Source organism: Spea bombifrons, chromosome 4 (assembly GCF_027358695.1).
Source record: "Spea bombifrons isolate aSpeBom1 chromosome 4, aSpeBom1.2.pri, whole genome shotgun sequence".
NCBI lineage: Eukaryota > Metazoa > Chordata > Amphibia > Anura > Pelobatidae > Spea > Spea bombifrons.
In genome coordinates this window covers 108,368,137-108,390,522 of record NC_071090.1, presented here as the reverse complement: position 1 = coordinate 108,390,522, position 22,386 = coordinate 108,368,137, and the positions used below count along the sequence as shown (strand labels likewise).

The following is a 22,386-nucleotide window of genomic DNA, read 5'->3' as shown; positions in this document are numbered from 1 at the left end:
AGCGCGTGTTGAAATAATGGCAAGCCAGGGGTTTCCATGGGGACCGGTATTAGAGCCGGTATTAGAACACATTTGAGGGGTCACTACACAGATGGGCTATTAAAGGGTTAATATTCCCAGCGCCCCGCGGCGGGGTCATTTATGATGATAACGAGGCTGATCAGCTGCATCGCATCACGCCAGGCGTCCGTGGCGCTGGCGGAATAAACTGCGGCGAGGATCCACGGGCGGAGGAATCGCCACCTGTGGATCACCAAACCCCCCCGGTATAGTTACTAAGAGTCCCGAAACAATCGACAGTCCTGCCTGTAGTGTCTATACTCTATAGTGACCCGATAACCTCTTATATATTCATATATATATATATATATATATATATATTATCCGTTTTTTCCTCCCCAGGCTTTCTGTCCGGCTCCCGTGGTGATTTCGCTGCACGATGCCTGTCCGGGTATTAATTTCTACTGCTGGTAACAAACCTGCCTTTGATTGCGGGTTAATTCGGTAACGGGCCAGAGACCGCTATAAATTCTCTCAGAAGTGGGGCAGTGGTTTATGGTGTTCTCTTTTCTGCTCTTAATGAGTTTTCCAAGATATTAGGCAGTTTTTTTTTCCTCCCCATCCCTCGCTTTGTCCCTTGGCGCTGCTGGCATGCAGTGGGCATTTCTAGCCGGGTAATGTATTTTATGTTCTGCTGTATGGGGGGGATTTTTGGGTCTTTGAATCCCTTTAAAGTGTATTTTGTGTTTGTAGGAACTATGTTGTGAGGGGATTTTTTTCTTTAAACCCCCCCCCCGTCTAGCCTGACCGTTTCACCTGTAAAGGCTCAAACCTTCATCGTTCGTTGGCCATATGCCTATCCCATGCGTGTTTAAATCCCCTCATTGTATTATCCTCTACCACCTCTGCTTGGGGGCTGCTCCACTTATCTACTACCATCTTGGTAAAGTAAAACTCCCTTCTGCTCCATCAGAGCCTCTGATCCTCTATTGTTAGGTTATGGCCTCATAAGCCTTCTCCTCCTTTGCAGTAAACTTCCCTCCTGTAAGTTTTAAATGTCTCTCCTATCCCCTCCCTCTCATGGGATCAGCTATCTTTAGTTCCCTTTCCCCAGGATCTCTATGATTATTCCTCCCCGTTAAGCTATTTCTCTAACTCGCTGATAGTTGTCTGGTCCAGGCAGCATTTGTAAGAGAGGGAGCGGCTCGCAACTTTTTTAATTTTGCCCCGATTTCTTTTTCTGCTACAAACCTTTAAATCGATAACTCTGCTAAAGCTCTAATCTATAGATGGTTAGAATCCTTCCAGCTCCCCTCTGTGCCACAACCAACATGGCGGACACTCTTGTTACCTCTAATGGTGCCCAATGAATGTAAGGCTCTGTTCTGTTTCAGGGTCGCCCTGCTCTTCGTGAGCTTCCCGCGTATCGTGAGAACGGCCTCTTTTCCAGACGGTAAGCCCGGCTTCCATCTCTTGGCCGATCGGCGTAGGCTCTTCGGTCGGTGGCAGAAGCTGCTGCTCTCTTAGACTGGGGTGAGAGTGAATGGCTCTCCTCCCAGTCTCTGGGGCTGGATCCTGCAGCTTTCGTTGACATAAGCTCTGGGGAATAGGACAGACTTGGTACCCCCGGCTCGGAGCTTCTGCGGCCCTTGTGACGTTGCTTGTGTGATTGTAGAGCTGGGATCGATACCGGTTCCTAACCGGTGGTGTACTCTCCGCGAGTCTAATGTGAGGAACGTAGGAAGTAGAAGCTTTAACCATGAAGGATAAGGAGTCTTCTCTTGTGTAGGCGTCTACAAGACTGAATGCCGGAGCCGCTCCTTCTGGATATGGGTGGAAAGAGACTTCTTGGGACCGCAGTGGCAGCTGGAGACCTTCAGTAAGCAGAACCTGACCCTGTCCAACGGGGGGGCAATTTATTGGCTGTAGCCCTGGGGAGATATATAAAGACCCCACGGCTCCAAATATAGTCTTTATCTTTGATACAAGATTGCCTCTGACATAGTAACGGGACAGGAACCCACTGGCGCATTTTACTTTGTCTGCCTGTACTACCTCCACTTGGTATCTATTCATGGTCTCTACTACCCCTTTGTGCATGGAATTATCAGTATGCTGCAGTTTAATCATTGGCCAGTCCTGGTTATCTTGTCCACAGCAGTGATAATGGTACATCAACACTGGGCCGTGGTCCCTAGGGCCCATTATGGCAATATTTATTCACTGTGGGGGTGAAACATCTGAAAGAGGCTTCTATCTTCCTTCCTTCTCCAGATGAGACGGGATACCCCGTCGTGATGGACGATTACCTCTCCTCGCAGTGCGGATATACCAAAAGCAGGGACATCTACGGCAATGTGGAGATCAGGATCTCCTTCCTCGGGTGTTGGATTCACAATGTGGTGCGTATCTGCCCGTTTGGGCACCGGTAGGGGTAAAAGTCCGCAGCGGCTGGTACAGTGTCCTTCTCTCGCCCCAGAACGACGAACAGTTCAACAGTCTGGTGCGGTTCAAGGTGGCCAAAAATGGTGTCGATTCCCAGTATATGGTGTCTCAGTCCTGTCGGCTTACAGACCCTTGGAACATGAGGGAGATCGTCTGTGAGGAAAACTACATGGAGGTAAGAGCTTGGACCGGTGTTTATGGACTCCTGTCCTGCCCCACAAGACTCGGTTCTCTCTAAGACTTGCCGCTCTAACTTTCTTATTGGGGAGTTGGAGTGGACACTGCTTCGTCTCCACCTACACTGAGATCACGACGTGTCCCATGCTGGGTCTGGAATATCTTGTTGGCGACACCAATGGTTCATAGGCTCGTTAGAAGTAATCTTAGTTGCAGCTTTCCTAGGGGTTCAGGATGGACTGAAGTGGGAGAAAGGGCAGCCCGATAAATAGGGGCTTGCGATAACCCCGATTGGCATATGAGGGGTGTAGGGGACGCCAACATGGCGCAGTAGGGGAGAGGAACCACTGCTGGAGAAGGAGATGCTAAAAAGGAGGTGGGATTTGACCCAGAAAAGCCATGTCATGGACGCCAGAGAGGTCAAAGAGGATGCATAAGGAGAAGAGCTGTTTGGGTGGAGACGAGATTGTTGGGGGATTTTCCCGACTTTCCCAGTTTCCAATCTGGTTAATATCTGATCTCCGCAGGTCTCTGTGATAAGAATTATCCCTCTAGAAAACTGGCTGAAAACCGATATTAGACTCTCATGGCCTGCCGTAAGTTGACTATTTTTTCAAATAATTGTATATTAAAATTCCTGGGTTATATAAATTTATAATCCCCCTCCCCCCACACAGGGTGGCGCGTCCCCACGCTGGCAGGTCGAGTTCATTGTGAACAACTCGATTATCACTCTCTCTTCAACAAACGCCTTTAAAAAGGGCTACGGACTCAACGCTACCGCCACCAGGGTGGTCTTCAGGGCACCGTACCGCACGGCAGAATCCGTAACTATGATGGTAAGGAATGGGAACTCTGGGCACTGCTGAAGGTGTTGGCAGTGGGTATAATGCCTCGTTGACCATCTTCTGCCTTATAGGTCGATGGCTACCGCTACGCTGGGATTCTAGGCATGATGTACTACTCCCAGCCTTTGGTTCGTCTCTATGTGAATACAACGCTGGCCTGTCCGTCCGGTAAATCACTACTTATGATTCAGAATGCCATATCGCTGTACTGGCCTCTGCAGGGCGGCTGTTGCATCTATCTACCACCCACTTGGAGGGGGAGGAAAAACTTCCACTCCATCCCATTTTAAGATTATGATCAGTTTTTTTTTTGTTTTTTTTTCTCTTCCCTCTCAGATCCCCCGATCTTCACGCCAACCTCTCTCATGTGGCGCTCGCCTGCCATACTCTCGCCTCTGGTCCTTGACCCCACAGCCTATATCGAAAGTGATCTAAACTTAGGCCTCGACGGGCAGCTAATAGACTCAAGCGTGATAACCAAGAATGGCTACGTTTTTCAAACCAGACCCACCGCTGTTGAGGTCATTGTGCCAATTGGTGCCCCTGGAGGCAACATTGAGGTGAGTGATCTGATTCCTATCCAACTGCTATGATCTGCTACTATGGAGAAGGCTTACTTCCTTGAGTAAGGGGAAGAAGAAGGCTTTAAAAATGAGCCAGCCGGGAGAGATATAGTATCTAACTGGTAATGAGATCCTGGTTGGAGCTGGAACTTGGTGGAAAATACAATCTCATGGAAGTGGTGGGATGGTGCACACTCTGCAGAGGTGACATGCTATTTAAGGTGTTCTTCATTCAGGGAACGTGAGTTGCAGAGCTACAAGGGAAGTTATCTTAATTACCCCTCGCTTGACTTCTATGCCTAACCCTCAAGACTTGGGGCAGAAGTTCTTGGTGGAGACTCAAGCTATGAATCTCTGAACTCCTAAAGTGTTGTATGTTGGTGGCTATCAAACATGGCTGGCAGGACCTCCTGCTAGATCTGCATGGAGCAAGCTTGACTCTTAAATCGCTGATCTTGATCAAAACTGTGCTGTATGACCATTGCACCCCAAGAAAATAGAAATCTGTATGTGTTCTGTCCCTAGAGCGTTATAGTGAATAACTCCTATGGGACGATTTATCGCATCCACCTGCTTCTGGTGCATGAGTGGAGAGAGTTGCCGGCTGATGTCACGAGACACACAATCTTAAAGCCAATTGCCACTGCTTTTAGGCCAGAAGTTCCAGTTTTTATTAACCGTAAGTCTTTTATTTTTTTCTGATTGTGTGCAGAAAGGGGTTAAGGTGACTTGCGTTATGTCAAGACAAGGATTGGGTCTGGTTTGTCCTGTAGAAGGAAAGTTAAGTTGAGATGTGCTGACTTGGCCACATGTCCCCTGTCCAGATACCAGATGCCAAATAACAGATGACTTCTTTGAAGTGTCGCTTGGTAACTTCTTCTCGGATGTTGAATTAAAGTCCCTTGAGATCAAGAAGGTTCCGTTTACCCTGGAAGAGGCCAAGGCTAGAGGTTTCAATGTGATGACCGTCCCCAATGCGAACGGTACCAATGCGTTCTACCTTCAAGTGCCTTTCAGCGATTCGCTTGTGGAGCAGAAGGTAGTTACCTACTTGACGTGTCTGGATCTTAAGTCTATCTGTATGTGCATATGACTGCTTCTGGCTGCAAGACTTGTTCGTGTCACCATCTATGTAACTGATTCATATGGGCTTCTTTACTCTACCGTTACTAGAGCCCTTATAAATCCAAGCTGTGATAGTGTGGTCTACAGCAATTGGACTATTCTCTAATATGGTGTTAGAGGGTGCCATGTTCAGTCTGCACCTAACATATATATATTTTCCACATCTTAAACATTCCCATCTCTGCTTTGTAGCATCTTCAGGGCCACCTGCTGCTCTACACTCTGCATGTGACCTATATCATGACCCTCCTGACAAAGCAGGACTTCCAGTACACGGATGTGGTGGAATGTATACGACAAGATGTTGGTATGTGAAACTTGCAGTCTCTACTTCATTCCATGTCATTACGCCAGACCCCTGATGGCTATTTCTGCTGTAGAGCCTCCTTCATGTAAGGATGAATGTGGTCCGGACAGGCTCATCCTTGTATTGACCCACGGCAATATGGATAGATACTGGGTTCCGTACATCCGAGAACTGCATCTGACAAAAGAGCTGGCACAGTCGCAAAAATACGTAGTTTCCGATCAAGGCTCCATCTACAGGCTCGAGGTCCCTCTGTTTGCTGCTGGCCTGTCCTACAAGGTGAGCTTGTGCAGCAAGTAGGACATCTTCCAAATGGGACATGTCAAGAAGTGAGGTAGCTGCATATGAGTTTATTTTTTGTTTGGGCATAGATAAGAAAAAATCTACTAGACGAACACCCCAACTCCTTATCATACTGCCTGTGAGGAAACTGAATGACCCAACCAGACTCTGACTAATGAGTCTACAGAGGGACTGACTTCATTAGCATTGCCATAAAGCATCAGCTAGGTAGCGCTTGAGGAGTCTCCTCAAACATCATAACTGTGAACTGTCACCTCCCGGGGCTGCAGATAAAGGGAGTTTATTGGAACAAAAATGTGTTAATGTCCTCCGGCATTTGTGTCCAGCACTGGGGTCTATGTCCATGGGGGGGGGGGGAACTCCATGGGATCTTACCTTTTTAAATAGCCCCATTACAGGCAAGACTCCTGAACTCTGGCTGCCACTGGCCTAGATGGGCTACATCTAATGGCTTGCGCCACTTCTCATTTAAATGTTGTCTTCAGGAAATCTCATTGCGGGGAGTCCTTGTTGCGCTGAACTTCACACTGAGAGACAACAAGACCTTGGACATAAAGTTTAACTGCTTAGTGGAGTGCAGGTTCCCCACTGATCGGCTGCTGGGTGAGTAGATGAGCACACAACCTCAAACCACAGCTTTAGAAAAGACAAGATCTGCCTACCCAGCGTTTCTTCTTCTGACATCCTCAATGATCTTCTCTTCTGCAGTTTGTCTTCCTAATGGCACAATGGCCGCCACAGTACTGGGCTTGGATACCAAACCAAACTTCAATCCTGCCAGGACTCACCTGAAAGACCCGACATGCAAACCCCAGGAAGTGGATGACACGCGTGCCCTCTTCGTCTTCCCTGTCTTTAGCTGTGGGACTATAAGGAGGGTAAGATCCAGATGCTCAGCTATGGTTGAAGGAACCTGTTGTGCTAAACTACTCTCCTCTTCAGTACATGAGCACCCGGTTTAGCTGGTGATATTGTAGTCTTTTAGGTTCTAGCTCTTGGTCACCTATGGATGACTTTGAGAGGTTCCCACAAAAACACAACATTCTGATTTGAGAATACACTTCACCGAAGTTTAGATTCTCGACATTCTTGAAATCTGGGTTCCCAGCTGAGTTTTGTCGAGGAAACAAGACTGTCCCTAAGGACCTCCTCTACTTGCCATGCTCCACCCAAGTTGGTGAGGCTTTAGTTGGGTCCCTGTTGACTCGCCATAGTGTCGCGTCTCTCCGTTTCTTTGGCTTGATGGAAACTTTGTCTTAGTTGAGTAACAATTTGATCCCTTTTCTGCAGTTTGATGGGGATTTTTTCATATATGAAAACGAAGTTACTTTTGATCGGGAATATTTACCACAGGATCAACCAATAATAACACGGGACTCAAAATACAGGTGACTTCCTACCATTCCTGCTCTTGTATGACCCAAACCTTGCCTTTGCCTCTGAATAAGGTCCTCCGTATAGACAGACCTGTCTTTATCTCGGGTCTTCTCCTGTACCATAGGCTGACCCTTCGTTGTAAATACCCTGTCCGAGACACTCAACGGATGTATGGTAGATACAACAAGACTACTCCAATCAGGCGTGGCTTCTCGGCAGTCTTAACGGGTGACAAGTCTAAAGGTGACTGTTACGTCTGTGTCCATTATGAAAGCACCGTATGCTTTTCTTTCCATTACTGCTGTTCTGTGCTCATTAACGTTCCGTTCTTTCTTTCCAAGTCCTGAGGAAGAGAGCAAAGGACAGGCTGGATGCTGTGCTAAGGGTTGCAAAGGGTAAGGATGCCCGGGAGCAGAGCCTACGCCTCTGGCTGGTAGTGAGGTGGAGTAGTTACTCCTGGAATGGTGCAAATCCAGAGGTGCCATGTTGAGTTGCGGAGAAGAAGCTGATGAGGCTCTGCCATGCTTGATGTAATGTCCAGCAAGCTGTCTTTATTTCATAGATGATGCTTTCACCTCCTTCTACCAGTCCGGAGACTTCCCTGTGTATATGGCAAGAGATACCAGCCTCAACCTCGAAGCTGACATAAATGGGAGGATGGCCGGGATGTCCAGGGTCGTATTGCGGGAGTGCTGGACTACACCAACGCCTCAGATGGATGGCTCTCCACAATGGGACTTGGTGGCAAATGGGTATGGGCTTGGTCTTATACCTTATTCCTCATGACTTCCAACAAAAGTGGAATCTGCTGCAGTGTTCAAGGTGGCAGATCGGCCCCGCTCTGTCTAGTCTGCCAGTGTCTCCTGCTGTAAAGACTCAAACCTTACTCAGTCGTTGGTCTCGTCTTAGATTCAGGAGCCACATGGCCATCCCATGCATGTTTAAACCCCCTCACTGTATTACCCTCTACCGCTTCTGCTAGGAGGCTGTTCCACTTATGTACCGCCCTCTTGGTGAAGTAAATCTTAAACCGTAGTCATCTAATCCTGCGTTTAGAAACTGTTAAAGCATCAAACCTCTTAAGCAGTTAAACCTTTCACAATAACACGGTCTCCAGCCAGCTGCATGTAGCTACACACATTCTCTTAATGAGGACGCCTAGTCCTGTCAGACTGCCAGCTCCATTTTAATGTCGTAACCGATACCCCATCTGAGTGGTGGGGACTCTAGTACTTAACTAACAATATGGTGTTTCTAGGTGTGCCAAAGATGGTGCAGCCTATTCTACCAAGCTCCAGACATCACCGGACTCTCCTCCGCGGTTCCAGGTGAAGATAGGAAGTGGTCTCCATGAGCCCGGCAACCAGGTTAGCCGGACATGCAATGTGCTCCAGTCTTATCCCCGGCGGGTAACCTGGTTTCTAGTGACTCCTTTCTTCTTGCTCTTGCTGCAGATTTACATTCATTGCCTAATATCCCTGCATGATGACGATGCTATAAGCTGCAACGGGGTTGGTGATGGACCGGAGCAGAGAATGGGTGAGTCCCTTGATTGGCATGGACATCACCATTGCTATCACATCACCATCACACTGGCATCACCTTTCTCTTTATAGGGAAGAGATCTGTGCTCCAGAGGGTGCCGTACGAAGCGGTCTCTGCAGGGCCCATCCAGATCCTGGCACGAGATAACGGTGTTGCGTATCAGTGTCTCGGTGAGTTCTCTGACATTAAATTCCCTACGACCCCTCACGGTACAGACATGGCTTCCACTAACGTCTCTCCGTTCTGTTCCAGGAGACGAGTCGTGGTCGGTGTGGACCTGGATCCTGTCGGCTGGGCTTGCTGTGTTTGCTGTGGTCACTATTGCCGCTGTCACACTTGCTGTTCGGCTTTTTGTATGCTAAATAAAACAAAATAACGTTTACGCTCTGTCTTGTTCATGGTTGGGATTGGGTCTCGTGGGCATGGTCCGTCTGGAGTTAAAGGTGCAGCTGTGTGTCTTCTGTATCTCTAGAACAACACCAATGGGTTCCACTATCTCCGGGGTTTAGCTTCTGGGCAGCCACATCTAGGCTTGTTGGGTTGCCATCAAGATCCCTAAGAGTCCACCGCTAGCCAGCTTCTAGGAGAGTGGAAGTGAACCCTTGTGCTCTGAGGAGAGTTCAGTCTGGGGAGGACAGCAAATGGCCAAAACCCTACTGCTATTCCAAAGGGGATGGTTCTAGATCCTCTGGACATCTTGTAGACCTTGATTGTCTAGAAAACGAGTCGCGTCTGGTAAACTGGGAACAACTGGGCTGCGTGAGGAGCGTAGGCTGGCGCCCGGCAGGCTTAAAATAACCATAGAGGTTTTCAGGGGCTGGTTAGATAGAGGGGATGTGAGATGCATCTCTGGTAGCTATGCTAACGATGGAGGGAGTCGGTAAAGGGACTTCACTGCCACCACATGGCTCCTACAACGGGGCAGATTGTTCTTCATCCATGATTAAAGAAAATGCGGGTTTTTATTTTTGAAATGCATGTGGGTTTTTTTTTTTTTTTTTTTTTTTTTTTTGGTGTAACAAAAACTGCAAACGTCAAAGCACTACACGTTGTAAAAGTTGTATAGTATTAAATTGGTCTTGTCTTGGATTCGGGATATGTCTATCCTGTGTTTAAATTCCCTCACTGTATTAGTCTTAGGCTTCTGCTGGGAGGATGTTCCACTTAATTACTACCCTCTTGGTAAAGTAAAACTTCCTTACATTCCATCTAATCATCTAGTCTTAGATTATGGCCTCTCGTAACTTTTTTTTTTTTTTTTTTTCCCCTTCTTTACACCATACCTGCCAACATTTAAAATGTGAAAGAGGGACACTGAGTCATGGGAAGTGCAGCAACAGTAAAGCTGCAGATGCTAGCTGTGAACTAAAATTCCCATGACTCTCAGCCAGCCAGGTGTCCACCATAATACTGGCTTAGAATCACTGGAAGAGCAGTCCACCGCAGCAGAGATTTTATTTTTAATTTAAAAAGGCTAATGTTAGCCTCCCTCCTTTGATTTTGGAATGAAAACATTTGCTACTGGGGGTGTCTGTGACCCCAGGGCAACGCTGGTCCAATCTCAAAGTGCCTGTCCTTTAAAGGGCTGCTCTATAATATATCACAATATGCTGTATTGACCCCAATACAGGCTGCACCCCCCCCACAGTCTTTAAAGTGGGGTGCGGCCTATAATCGGGGTTTAGTGCAGGGATGCGCAATTCATATCTCCCGACACACATGCAGTTCCGGGTACTCTTATTTTTTTTCCAGGGTTAGGATCCAGATATCCCGCAGCGCTGCAGGGGACCCGGATCCTCCTCTCCGGTGGACGTCTGCGCGATGCCGGGGCTTCTATGGTGGAGCACCGGCGTGACGTAACCTTCCGGCTGGCCCCTTCTAGACACCAGGGAGTCTGGGGGTGCATTGGTAAGTCTGGGGGGATATCAGGGGGCAGAGTGGTATTTCTAGGGGGCATAAAGCATATATAAAGCGCTGACAGACTCCATGGTGCTGTGTACAAAGGAGAAAATGTTAGATAAGGACAAATATAATACAGCAATTGACATACAGATAAAAGAGGAATGGATCTTTGCGATGGGCTGAGAAAGGGTTAATAAATAGCTGAGGCACCGCAGCGAAGCTCCTTTCAGAAAGCTGGGATGGGGTTAACAGACGGTCTTTTCTGTTTAATGTCTTTCGGTGATGAGAATGGAAGGTATAGGAGAGGGGGGGGAGCGGAGGAGAGTCGGGAGGAGGATGGATGCGGTGCAAGCATTGGATGAGGATGGAGAGAGGGGAGAGCGGCATCACAGTCTGAGAGGGAGGCTGAGCCCATCCTACAAACACGGCATCATCGTGATGAGAGACACACGGGTGAGTGGGGCAGCTATACGGACCCTGACCTATAGACATATATATGGGGCATCAGCTGGGGGCAGGCCCTGACCTATAGACATACGTATGGGGCATCAGCTGGGGGCAGGCCCTGACCTATAGACATACGTATGGGGCATCAGCTGGGGGCAGACCCTGACCTATAGACATATATATGGGGCATCAGCTGGGGGCAGACCCTGACCTATAGACATATATATGGGGCATCAGCTGGGGGCAGACCCTGACCTATAGATATATATATCGGGCATCAGCTGGGGGGACAGACCCTGACCTATAGACATATATATGGGGCATCAGCTGGGGGCACCGGGTGGCCATCTGGCACGTCAGCCAAATACATGGCTGGCCGCTGGCCGTCAGGAGAACATCAGGACAGGAAATTGATGAGATAATGCTGGCTCTGCCACAGGCTGCCACCGGTCGCAGCTTCCGTGAGATGGAGCTTTAAAGAAAATATCTCCCAGACCCACGCGGTAACTAGTTACTAAAAATAAACGTGTTTCATATTTACCAAATCCACTAAATTCCTTCCGCCTCGTCCAGCGCTTGCTACGTTGTATCGGCTACCAGCTGGTATTTCTGCGTAGTTCACGTTTCGTACCGGACTGAAAACCAAATCCGTTGTGTAATTAGGAATTGGGTAGGAAATTATGGAATTTGGCACTTCTAGGAATGACCTATTCCAGTAACGTTCGTAAAACCCGAACAGAATGTAAGGAAGTTTAATTTTGCTGGTGGATTAATGGAACAGTCTCCCAGCAGAAGGGGTAAGTGGCTAATAAAGTGCATGGGATAGGCATACGGCTCCTGAATCTAAGACGAGGCCGCAGCAGAAGAGGCGGGAAGACTAGGGGCCGACTATGTGTAAAACACGGGTTGTCACGTTCTGTTTCAGGATGATGGGAGTCAGCGTTTGGAGCATTTTCTTGGCGACCTGGCTCTTCTGGGTTCATTACAGGTGAGATGGAGCTTCCTTCAGTAGATCCGTCGCTTAGAACAACAATGGATCCCGAGAGATTCCTCTAAGGTTCTACTTGGCCTGTGAGGCGGTCCTTTCTCAGAGGCCATTCTCTGTCTTTTTGGAACGTTATCGTTGTTTTCTGGTGGATCTGGCACCAGATTGTACGTAGCCTCCAGCTCTGTGTTGGGGGGGGGTAACATTGGTACATGTTCTAGACCTAGCTCTGGAACGTCATTGGGACCTCGCCTTGGTTAGTTTAATTATACAGCAGCTGGAAGTTGTCCTCCCATCCTTGGCGTTCCAGGAGGCAGTAAAACCCCCCCTTTCGTGAGACAGAACCTTACGTTTCTTGTCGCCTTTAGGGATTCCGGTACTTCCAGCCATGGCTTCGAGGGAGAGAGGAGATCCTGATCACCGTAGTCAATGAAGATCTGGTACTACGGCCGGTCCATCAGCTGCAGTCTCTTCTGTTCTGGCTCCTGTCTGTTGCTCTCTCTCTTTACTCTTTCGTTGTTGTTTGTTGGCTCGCTCTGTCACCTCTCTCCTCTTTACTCCTTATCCTTCCTTTTTCTTTATTAGTCTTGGGATCTGTCTTTGTCTCTTTTTTTTTTAGAGCTGTCCCTCTCTCCGTTCGCCTGTCTCTCTCAGCAGTGACTCCAATGGCCGCACTCCTGTCTACAACCATGAGCAAAACGCCCACAGGTACGTACCGGATCGCTGTGTCTCGGGATAAAGGGCCGGGGCAGTTGGCTTTCCCTTGGGTGTTGATTTGACCCTGGTCTCTTTCTTCAGGGATTCTTCTCTCCTCCCTCCCGCCTCTCCTTGTGATAGAGAAATTGCTATCCCGGTAAGACTGGTCTCCTCCATCACTCTTCATGTTGCCGATATAATATCCTTGTATCTCGTGGCAGCTCTACGGTTCTGCTTTAACCTCCAATGTCTAAAGAAGACCTCTCCATGTCTATATCGTGTCCTTCACCACGCTCTAGACGTTCTACCATCCTTTTCTTCTCCTTACCACTTGTCCCATGCCTCTACTTCTTATCTCGGCCTTCTTATGCCCATCGCTCTCTTCTGACCCTAGGAGACGCACTGCACTCTTTTTCTATTGGCTGCCTATGCCAAGTATGGCCGCCCGTATGTCTGGGTAAGGTCCAATCACCAGCGTCTGATCGGCGGAGACCAAGATGATTCGCGTTTGAGGGACACTCCGCTGGCGCTTCCATCTTCCTCCGAGTGGAAAAGAAGAGGTATTTCCCCAAATGTTACCCCTCCTCCCGCCAAGAGCCATCGCTCCACAAAAATACCACGTACATGGGGCATGGTCAGCCCCGTAAACACGTCATGTAAGACGGAGACCTAAAGGGTATTGTGGGCTCTAGAGGCTCAGGAATCGGAGATTTACTGAATCCTGTATTTACCCCGAGCTCTTTCCTTCCCAAAATCAGATAACTCCCCAGAATTATTTTTACTTAATAAAATCAACTCAGTTTCTTGAGTTTGAGTTCAAGTCCCTTAATAGTGGGAAAGCGTTATATTACTGTATATACAGCGCTGGGGGGTTATATTACTGTATACAGCGCTGGGGGGGTTATATTAATGTATACAGCGCTGGGGGTTATATTAGTGTATACAGCGCTGGGGGGTGATATTACTGTATACAGCGCTGGGGGTTATATTACTGTATACAGTGCTGGGGGGTTATATTACTGTATATACAGCGCTGGGGGGTTATATTACTGTATACAGCGCTGGGGGTTATATTACTGTATACAGCGCTGGGGGTTATATTACTGTATACAGAGCTGGGGGGTTATATTACTGTATACAGCGCTGGGGGTTATATTACTGTATACAGAGCTGGGGGGTTATATTACTGTATACAGCGCTGGGGGTTATATTACTGTATACAGCACTGGGGGTTATATTACTGTATACAGCGCTGGGGGTTATATTACTGTATACAGTGCTGGGGGTTATATTACTGTATACAGCGCTGGGGGGTTATATTACTGTATACAGCGCTGGGGGTTATATTACTGTATACAGCGCTGGGGGTTATATTACTGTATACAGTGCTGGGGGTTATATTACTGTATACAGCGCTGGGGGTTATATTATTGTATACAGCGCTGGGGGTTATATTACTGTATACAGCGCTGGGGGTTATATTACTGTATACAGTGCTGGGGGGTTATATTACTGTATATAGCGCAGGGGGAGGTTATATTACTGTATACAGCACTGGGGGTTATATTACTGTATACAGCGCTGGGGGTTATATTACTGTATACAGCGCTGGGGGGGTTATATTACTGTATACAGCGCTGGGGGTTATTACTGTATACAGCGCTGGGGGTTTTTATTACTGTATACAGCGCTGGGGGGTTATATTACTGTATACAGCGCTGGGGGGTTATATTACTGTATACAGCGCTGGGGGTTATATTACTGTATACAGTGCTGGGGGGTTATATTACTGTATATAGCGCAGGGGGAGGTTATATTACTGTATACAGCACTGGGGGTTATATTACTGTATACAGCGCTGGGGGTTATATTACTGTATACAGCGCTGGGGGGTTATATTACTGTATACAGCGCTGGGGGTTATTACTGTATACAGCGCTGGGGGTTTTTATTACTGTATACAGCGCTGGGGGGTTATATTACTGTATACAGCGCTGGGGGGTTATATTACTGTATACAGCGCTGGGGGTTATATTACTGTATACAGCGCTGGGGGGTTATATTACTGTATACAGTGCTGGGGGTTATATTACTGTATACAGTGCTGGGGGTTATATTACTGTATACAGTGCTGGGGGGTTATATTACTGTATACAGTGCTGGGGGTTATATTACTGTATACAGAGCTGGGGGGTTATACTACTGTATACAGCGCTGGGGGTTATATTACTGTATACAGCGCTGGGGGTTATATTACTGTATACAGCGCTGGGGGGTTATATTACTATATACAGCGCTGGGGGTTATATTACTGTATACAGCGCTGGGGGTTATATTACTGTATACAGCGCTGGGGGTTATATTACTGTATACAGCGCTGGGGGTTATATTACTGTATACAGCGCTGGGGGTTATATTACTGTATACAGTGCTGGGGGGTTATATTACTGTATACAGTGCTGGGGGGTTATATTACTGTATACAGCGCTGGGGGTTATATTACTGTATACAGCGCTGGGGGGGTTATATTACTGTATACAGCGCTGGGGGGTTATATTACTGTATACAGTGCTGGGGGGTTATATTACTATATACAGCGCTGGGGGTTATATTACTGTATACAGTGCTGGGAGTTATATTACTGTATACAGTGCTGGGGGTTATATTACTGTATACAGCGCGGGGGGTTATATTACTGTATACAGCGCTGGGGGTTATATTACTGTATACAGTGCTGGGGGGTTATATTACTGTATACAGTGCTGGGGGGTTATATTACTGTATACAGCGCTGGGGGGTTATATTACTGTATACAGCGCTGGGGGTTATATTACTGTATACAGTGCTGGGGGTTATATTACTGTATACAGCGCTGGGGGTTATATTACTGTATACAGCGCTGGGGGTTATATTACTGTATACAGTGCTGGGGGGTTATATTACTGTATACAGCGCTGGGGGTTATATTACTGTATACAGCGCTGGGGGGTTATATTACTGTATACAGTGCTGGGGGGTTATATTACTGTATACAGCACTGGGGGGTTATATTACTGTATACAGCGCTGGGGGTTATATTACTGTATACAGCGCTGGGGATTATATTACTGTATACAGCGCTGGGGGTTATATTACTGTATACAGCGCTGGGGGTTATATTACTGTATACAGCGCTGGGGGTTATATTACTGTATACAGCGCTGGGGGTTATATTACTGTATACAGCGTTGGTGATTAAGGAAACTGAATTATTCCTGCAGTATCAGTAAGATCCCTCTAATAATTTAAGCTCTCCTCACAATAAATGAGAAAGCAGATCTTGATGACATTCTCTCTCCTCTCTCTCTCTCTCTCTTCTCTCTTTCTCTCTCTCTCCTCCTCTCTCTTCTCTCTCTCTCTCTCTTCTCTCTCTCTCTCTGTCTCTCTCTCTCTCTCTCTCTCTCTCTCTCTCTTCTCTCTCCTCCTCTCTCTCTCTCTCTCTCTCTCTCAGATGTGGCCGTGTGGCACGTGGTATGGGATGTGGTCAACGCCTGCATCTCTCCACCTCCGAGGAACGCTCTAAGTGTGGACTTTGCTTACTTGCGCTCTCTTCCCCTTTCTGAGAGGTCTCTCTCCTCCGGAGCTTTAATCGGCTTCTTCCATCGCCTCTTGCTCCGAGAACCCAGAGGGACCCCGTTATATACATACGGTGGGTATAACATGGCGGTCCGGCTCCCCTCCGGTGTCTGGGATGTTTATAGCGCCCTGGAATCTGCATTCTCTATTACCTGCTTTGACAAATGGCCAGCCCGGCCCTGCTGTTAGGAATACTCTGCTTGTTTATAAGTGATAATATTGACAGAGGCTCGTTTCCCGGGTCGTTCCGCTGTCTATGGCCGGGCTGATTGCTAATCAGACATAAATATTAACCCCGGCTCTTCTGCCAAATGTTTGAAGGAGGCTGCATTGTGAGCACCAGGGAGGGCCGGCGTCGTTCAGCAGACCCGGGCGAGAGGCCTGATGGTACCATAGGTCAGAACACACTGGGGTCCAGTCCTGGCAAGCATAAATTAACCCCAAAGGGAACTGCGCAGAATAGATCTCCCATGATAGGAGCAAACAAAGGATCCAGGCATGGTGTGAATTCTGCATACAATTCTTTCTGATACTTGAGTGTTGCTCTACAAGCCTGATGTGGCCCAGAATGTTGAAGTCGGAGCAGCCTGGGGGGCAATTTACACTACTTCCCTCATTGCCCTCCCCTACTGAGCACTTGGTGCATCATCTGCCTGGTAACCCCCAAGCTATGAAAGGAAGATTTGGGCTAGCCACACACAAAAAAGCAGGATTTGTCCTCAAAAGGGTGAAAAATAGAACTTGCAGTTACATCGGCCCCGCTCCCCCCGTCTAGTCGCCCGTTTCTCCTGCTGTAAAGACTCCAACCTTAATCAGTTGTTGGCCTCGTCTTAGATTCAGGAGCCGTTTGTCTATTCCATGCATGTTTAATACCCCCCTCGCTGTATTACCCTCTACCACTTCCGCTGGGAGGATGTTCCACTTATCTACCGCCCTCTTAGTAGTGGTCTAATAGGTGTTCTAATGAGCTTTGATTCCTGGAGCTTGCTCCCCAAACTTGGGGATTTACAATCAGTGCCCACCATGGATGGCACATTAGACCTCCAATCTCTCTCTCTCTCTCTCACCTACCCTCTCTCTCACTCTCACTCTCTCTCCCACCCTCTCTCTTTCACCCTCTCTCTCACCCACCCTCTCTCTCTCATCTCTCTCTCTCACCCACTCTCTCTCTCTCTCTCACCCTCTCTCACCCACCCTCTCTCTCTCACTCTCTCTCCCACCCTCTCTCTTTCACCCTCTCTCTCACCCACCCTCTCTCTCTCATCTCTCTCTCTCTCACCCACTCTCTCTCTCTCTCACCCACCCTCTCTCTCTCACTCTCTCTCCCACCCTCTCTCTTTCACCCTGTCTCTCTCACTCTCTCTCCCACCCTCTCTCTCTCACCCTCTCTCTCTCCCTCTCTCTCCCACCCTCTCTCTTTCACCCTCTCTCTCTCTCACTCTCTCTCTCACTCTCTCTCTCACTCTCTCTCTCCCTTGGTCCTTCTCTATTGCTATTTCTCTGTCTCAACCAGTAATCAACAACCTCTCTCTCTCTCTCTCTCTCTCTCTCTCTCTCTCTCTTGTTGCAGTCTGGGAAGAGTTGGGGGAGCTCACGCGACTCCATGCGCAAACACTGCAGGATCTAACGGATAACAACCTGATAAGGAACCCGTTGTAAAGATTCCCCCCAAATACGACAAGAAATCGCGGCGGCGTTGACGGCGACCACATTTGATCTAAAATAAGACTTAACCCCTTAAGGACAATGAGTGGTTCCTAAACCCATTGAAAACAATGATTTGTTTGATTATACATGTACGGGCTTTGTCATTAAGGGGTTAAGAGACTATTTAAAAAAAATATATATATTTTTTTTTTAAAAAACAACAATGGTGAAGGTTTGTGCCATGTTCTGTCCGCAATCCCTCGCCCAATGAGAGCAGAGGAGCTTGAGTATGCATTTTTTTTTTTGAAACATTCTAAATCGCTGATATTACTCTAGATATAATAAAGTATTTCATTAATTGTTAGAAATACATTTTGGCTCCAGGAAAATTACTTTTGTGCCCTGGAAAATATATATTTTTTTAAATTTATTAATCATTAGGCCTCCCTGAAACTCCTCAAATATTTTCCGGGTGTAATTTGAAGATTCATATATTTGACAAGCTGCACCTAAAATATACTGTATTTTCGAGATTATAAGACGACCCTGATTATAAGACTAAATTTAATTTAGGAAAGAAAGAAAAAGCCTGAATATAAGACTACACTATATGAAAAAAAAGGTTTTACTGGTAAATATTAATTCATGTAAACTATTTTTTCATATTTAATAAAAACTATGCTTCAGAAAAACGCACTCGCCGCTCCGTAGTGTCAGCCTGAATGCAGGGGCATACCTAGAAACCACGGGGCCCCCTGACATTAACAAGCAACATGGCCCACAGTGCCATATTTTCCCACAAACAGCCTGCTTGTGCCATATTTTCCCACAAACAGCCTGCCTGTGCCATATTTTCCCACAAACAGCTTGTCTGTGCCATCTTTGCCCCCAAACAGCTTGTCTGTGCCATCTTTGCCCCCAAACAGCTTGTCTGTGCCATCTTTGCCCCCAAACAGCTTGTCTGTGCCATCTTTGCCCCCAAAGAGCTTGTCAGTGCCCCAAACATCCTGTCATCTTTGCCACCAGACAGCTTGTTTATGCCCTGATGCCCCTCTTTCCTCCCCTGATGCCCCTTTTTTTCTAGGAGGTCGGAATGTTTGCTGGGTATGGGGGTATTGCAGGGTTCTACGGCCCTGAAAACCCCGGGGGATATCTGCCCAACATATAGTGTTTGCTTTTTATTGTAAATAGTAAACCTCTCTGTTATTTCCTGTTGTAAATTCCTTGATCGCGTATTAATTTATTTGTAGGTCACAAAAAAAGTCGTAGTTAGGCCCCGCCCTGGCCACGCCTTTAACCACACCCCTTAACCCTCTTTGGCCACTTGAAACGTTGGGCGATATGAAACATGTACGCGCCGTGCCGCACACGTGTGTATTTGCGGAGCCGTAGTATGTGTGGCTTGCATCCTACCCGGGATTATCCCCAACATTTATTTCACCCCACCATGCTCTCTTACCCCTTTTCACCGCCGCCCCACCCTGAGCCATTATCCTTCCCGCTGACCCTCAGAACGCCTTTCCAGCCTCGGCCCCCCGGCCAGCTGTGTTTTGCATGCTCACAGCTGCTCTATTTACACAGATGTTATTCTTTCTGAAAATGCGGCGTGGAGAATTATGCGTAAACATGGATTGGACTGACTTTCCTCGCCACTAAATTCTGGGTTCTTGGTCTCGTCTTCAGGAGCCGTATCCCTATCCCATGCACGTTTAAATTCCCTTACGATGTTAGCCTCTACCACTTCTACTGGGAAGCTGTTCCAGTTATCTACCACCCACTAAGTAAAGTAAAACTTCCTTACATCGCATCTAAACCTTTCACCCTCTAGGTTTAGATTCTTGTTCTACGTTATGGATCATAGTAAAGGTCTCATTCCAACGGCCGGCGTGTGTCACCAAGCCTTGGTAGCCTTAAAACCTTGGGGTCTCCTGGTTTATACCCCCTGCCTCCCCCAAGATTGTACTTTAAAGGCAGGCTTGACTGGCAGGCCAGAGAAGAGCCACTGGCCGACAGCACCACATACTCGCTGAATCTGCTGCTGCCGTGGCCGCGGTTATGGCATCAAGCAGCCAACTGCCTTAAAGTGCCAGGGCCGCCTCGTCGCCCCCACTCCGGCCCTGTTTAAAGGAATGGTGTCTGGAGGGGCTGGGGCTCTGATAATTTGAGGCTGCTGTTTTATAATTTCCCTCTAAGCCGCCCAGTTAAACCCCTGAGTAATATATACAGAGTACTATACACAGCGTAATATACAGAGCATAATATACACAGCGTAATATACACAGTGTAATATACACAGTGTAATATACACAGAGTACTATACACAGCGTACTATACACAGAGTAATATACACAGAGTAATATACACAGCGTAATATACACAGTGTAATATATACAGAGTAATATACACAGAGTAATGTACACAGAGTGATATACGCAGAGTGATATACACAGAGTAATGTACACAGAGTAATATACACAGCGTAATATACACAGTGTAATATACACAGAGTAATGTACACAGAGTAATATACACAGAGTAATTTACACAGCGTGATATACACAGAGTGATGTACGCAGAGTGATGTACGCAGAGTGATATACAGCGTAAAATACGCAGAGTGATGTACGCAGAGTGATATACGCAGAGTGATATACGCAGAGTGATATACAGCGTAAAATACGCAGAGTGATGTACGCAGAGTAATATACGCAGAGTGATGTACGCAGAGTAACATACGCAGAGTAATATACGCAGAGTGATATACCCAGAGTAACATGCGCAGAGTAATATACGCAGTGATATACCCAGAGTAACATACGCAGAGTGATATACGCAGAGTAATATATACAGCGTAATATACGCAGAGTGATGTACGCAGAGTAATATACGCAGAGTGATGTACGCAGAATGATATACGCAGGGTAATATACCCAGAGTGATATACACAGCGTAATATACCCAGTGATATACTCAGGGTAACATATGCAGCGTGGTATACGCAGATTTATATACGCAGAGTGACATATGTAATGTGACATGCCCAGAGTGCTATACGCAGAGTAATATACACAGGTAACACGCACGGGCGCTCCGTGTCCGTGTAATGGATGTGTTCTGTGAGTTTTGGCTCTGCTCAGCTTCACGTGCGGGGAGGGCCTGAGGAAGCTCACACGGGCGTGGGATAATCTGACAGCCAAGAGGCTGTCACGGAGACTGGGACCACACGCACGAACATGCGTGTGCATCCACATACATGTCTCATCAATCAGCTGCCGTGTCACATTCAATCTGTCCCTCAATCACAGTTTTTCCTGATCTATCTCCATTATTTGATTCGCCTGCCCCCTCTTTCCTCTTTTTTCCCTCACTCCTCACTCGCTTATCTCCTTCTCTCTCTCTCCGTCTCTCTCTCCCTCCCTCCTCTCCCATTCTCTTCCCCCTCCCTTTTTTCTCTCTATTTCCTGTCATTCTCTTTTTTTTTTTTTTTCACTTCTCTCTGGAACTAGCCCAGAATCTAGAAAAACACACAGATTTCCGACCAGCGGAATACAAGCACTCGTCCTGTTCTCTCTTCCTCCTTCCCTTCCTCCGAACTCTCAGGTCTGCTGCATCCTCGCCCCTTCACTCCTATACCTCGAAAACTCTCTCCCGTAACTGACTCAAGGCAAGACATTTGTTGACTGCAACTTTATTTAACTTACGAATATTTTTACAAAAAAAACCTGCTTGTTTTTAATAACTTAACCTCTAAAAAAAAAAAACACCAACGCAGCTGTTTTTTTTTTTTCCTCCCCAATTATTTTTAGAATTTTTTTAGAAAACGGATCTGTGTCTCTGTGATAAGCCTGCTCTTTTTAGGAACAAATCAGTCTTTTTGCACACTTTGGAATTTATTGAAAAGGATTTTTTTTTAAATATATAAAAATTGCAATTTTTTTTTTTTTTTTTTTTTTTTTTTTTTTACATGTTTGGTTCTTACTGGGATTATACAATTTGGAGGTCGGTTTCTTACATTGGATTACAAAGCGGATCTAAAGAGGGATTTAATTCATTTTATTGGATGCCTCGGAGAAAGTTCATGGAGTCACAGGATTTTTTTTTTCTATTTCCAGGAATTAATTGTTTTTAAACAATTAAAAAAGGGGGAGAGGACACCTCTGGGGGGGAGAAAAAATTATATTTTAGGATATAATGGCAGAATCTGCTTCTGGATATATGAAAAAGACTTTCCGCTATGTATAAGGAGCATTACACATGAACCGGAACACCTACAATTCCTCAATTTTTTTTTATTTTTTTTTAACGTCTAAGAATGTAATCGCAAATTTTGTTTTTTAAAATTTATTATTTCTACAACTTGGCAGTTAAACAAAAATATCTAAAATCGCTTGCCTCTCTTTTTTT

General features: G+C 46.8%; 2 protein-coding genes across 2 annotated transcripts; both read left to right on the top strand.

The window, feature by feature from the left end:
- The first annotated feature begins 1,356 nt into the window (after positions 1 to 1,356).
- On the top strand, positions 1,357 to 9,060 carry LOC128491594 (uncharacterized). Its single transcript, XM_053463911.1, has 22 exons — positions 1,357 to 1,453; positions 1,790 to 1,879; positions 2,275 to 2,402; positions 2,480 to 2,620; positions 3,150 to 3,216; positions 3,292 to 3,461; positions 3,542 to 3,638; positions 3,807 to 4,030; positions 4,559 to 4,716; positions 4,865 to 5,072; positions 5,351 to 5,465; positions 5,539 to 5,744; positions 6,254 to 6,371; positions 6,477 to 6,646; positions 7,059 to 7,156; positions 7,270 to 7,388; positions 7,487 to 7,540; positions 7,708 to 7,897; positions 8,404 to 8,512; positions 8,600 to 8,684; positions 8,762 to 8,860; positions 8,943 to 9,060. The coding sequence occupies exons 1-22, from the start codon at positions 1,357 to 1,359 to the stop codon at positions 9,050 to 9,052; spliced, it is 2,853 nt and encodes a 950-aa protein (XP_053319886.1). The 3' UTR covers positions 9,053 to 9,060.
- Positions 9,061 to 10,928: 1,868 nt separating this feature from the next.
- LOC128491592 (uncharacterized) lies at positions 10,929 to 18,027 on the top strand. Its single transcript, XM_053463910.1, has 8 exons — positions 10,929 to 11,045; positions 11,965 to 12,027; positions 12,393 to 12,464; positions 12,644 to 12,732; positions 12,823 to 12,877; positions 13,115 to 13,280; positions 16,211 to 16,408; positions 17,906 to 18,027. Exons 1-8 carry the CDS (start codon positions 10,929 to 10,931, stop codon positions 17,992 to 17,994), a joined length of 849 nt encoding a protein of 282 aa, XP_053319885.1. The 3' UTR covers positions 17,995 to 18,027.
- Positions 18,028 to 22,386: the final 4,359 nt, after the last annotated feature.

What these genes read in the sequence shown, in the direction of transcription:
- LOC128491594 (XM_053463911.1), top strand. Translation starts at nt 1,357, where the DNA reads ATGGTGCCCAATGAATGTAAGGCTCTGTTCTGTTTCAGGGTCGCCCTG. An exon ending in CTGCTGGCCTGTCCTACAAG is followed by an intron (nt 5,745 to 6,253) that starts GTGAGCTTGTGC and finishes TGTTGTCTTCAG; the next exon opens with GAAATCTCATTGCGGGGAGT. An exon ending in TGGACCGGAGCAGAGAATGG is followed by an intron (nt 8,685 to 8,761) that starts GTGAGTCCCTTG and finishes TTCTCTTTATAG; the next exon opens with GGAAGAGATCTGTGCTCCAG.
- LOC128491592 (XM_053463910.1), top strand. Translation starts at nt 10,929, where the DNA reads ATGGATGCGGTGCAAGCATTGGATGAGGATGGAGAGAGGGGAGAGCGG. An exon ending in CATGAGCAAAACGCCCACAG is followed by an intron (nt 12,733 to 12,822) that starts GTACGTACCGGA and finishes CTCTTTCTTCAG; the next exon opens with GGATTCTTCTCTCCTCCCTC. An exon ending in GACCCCGTTATATACATACG is followed by an intron (nt 16,409 to 17,905) that starts GTGGGTATAACA and finishes CTCTTGTTGCAG; the next exon opens with TCTGGGAAGAGTTGGGGGAG.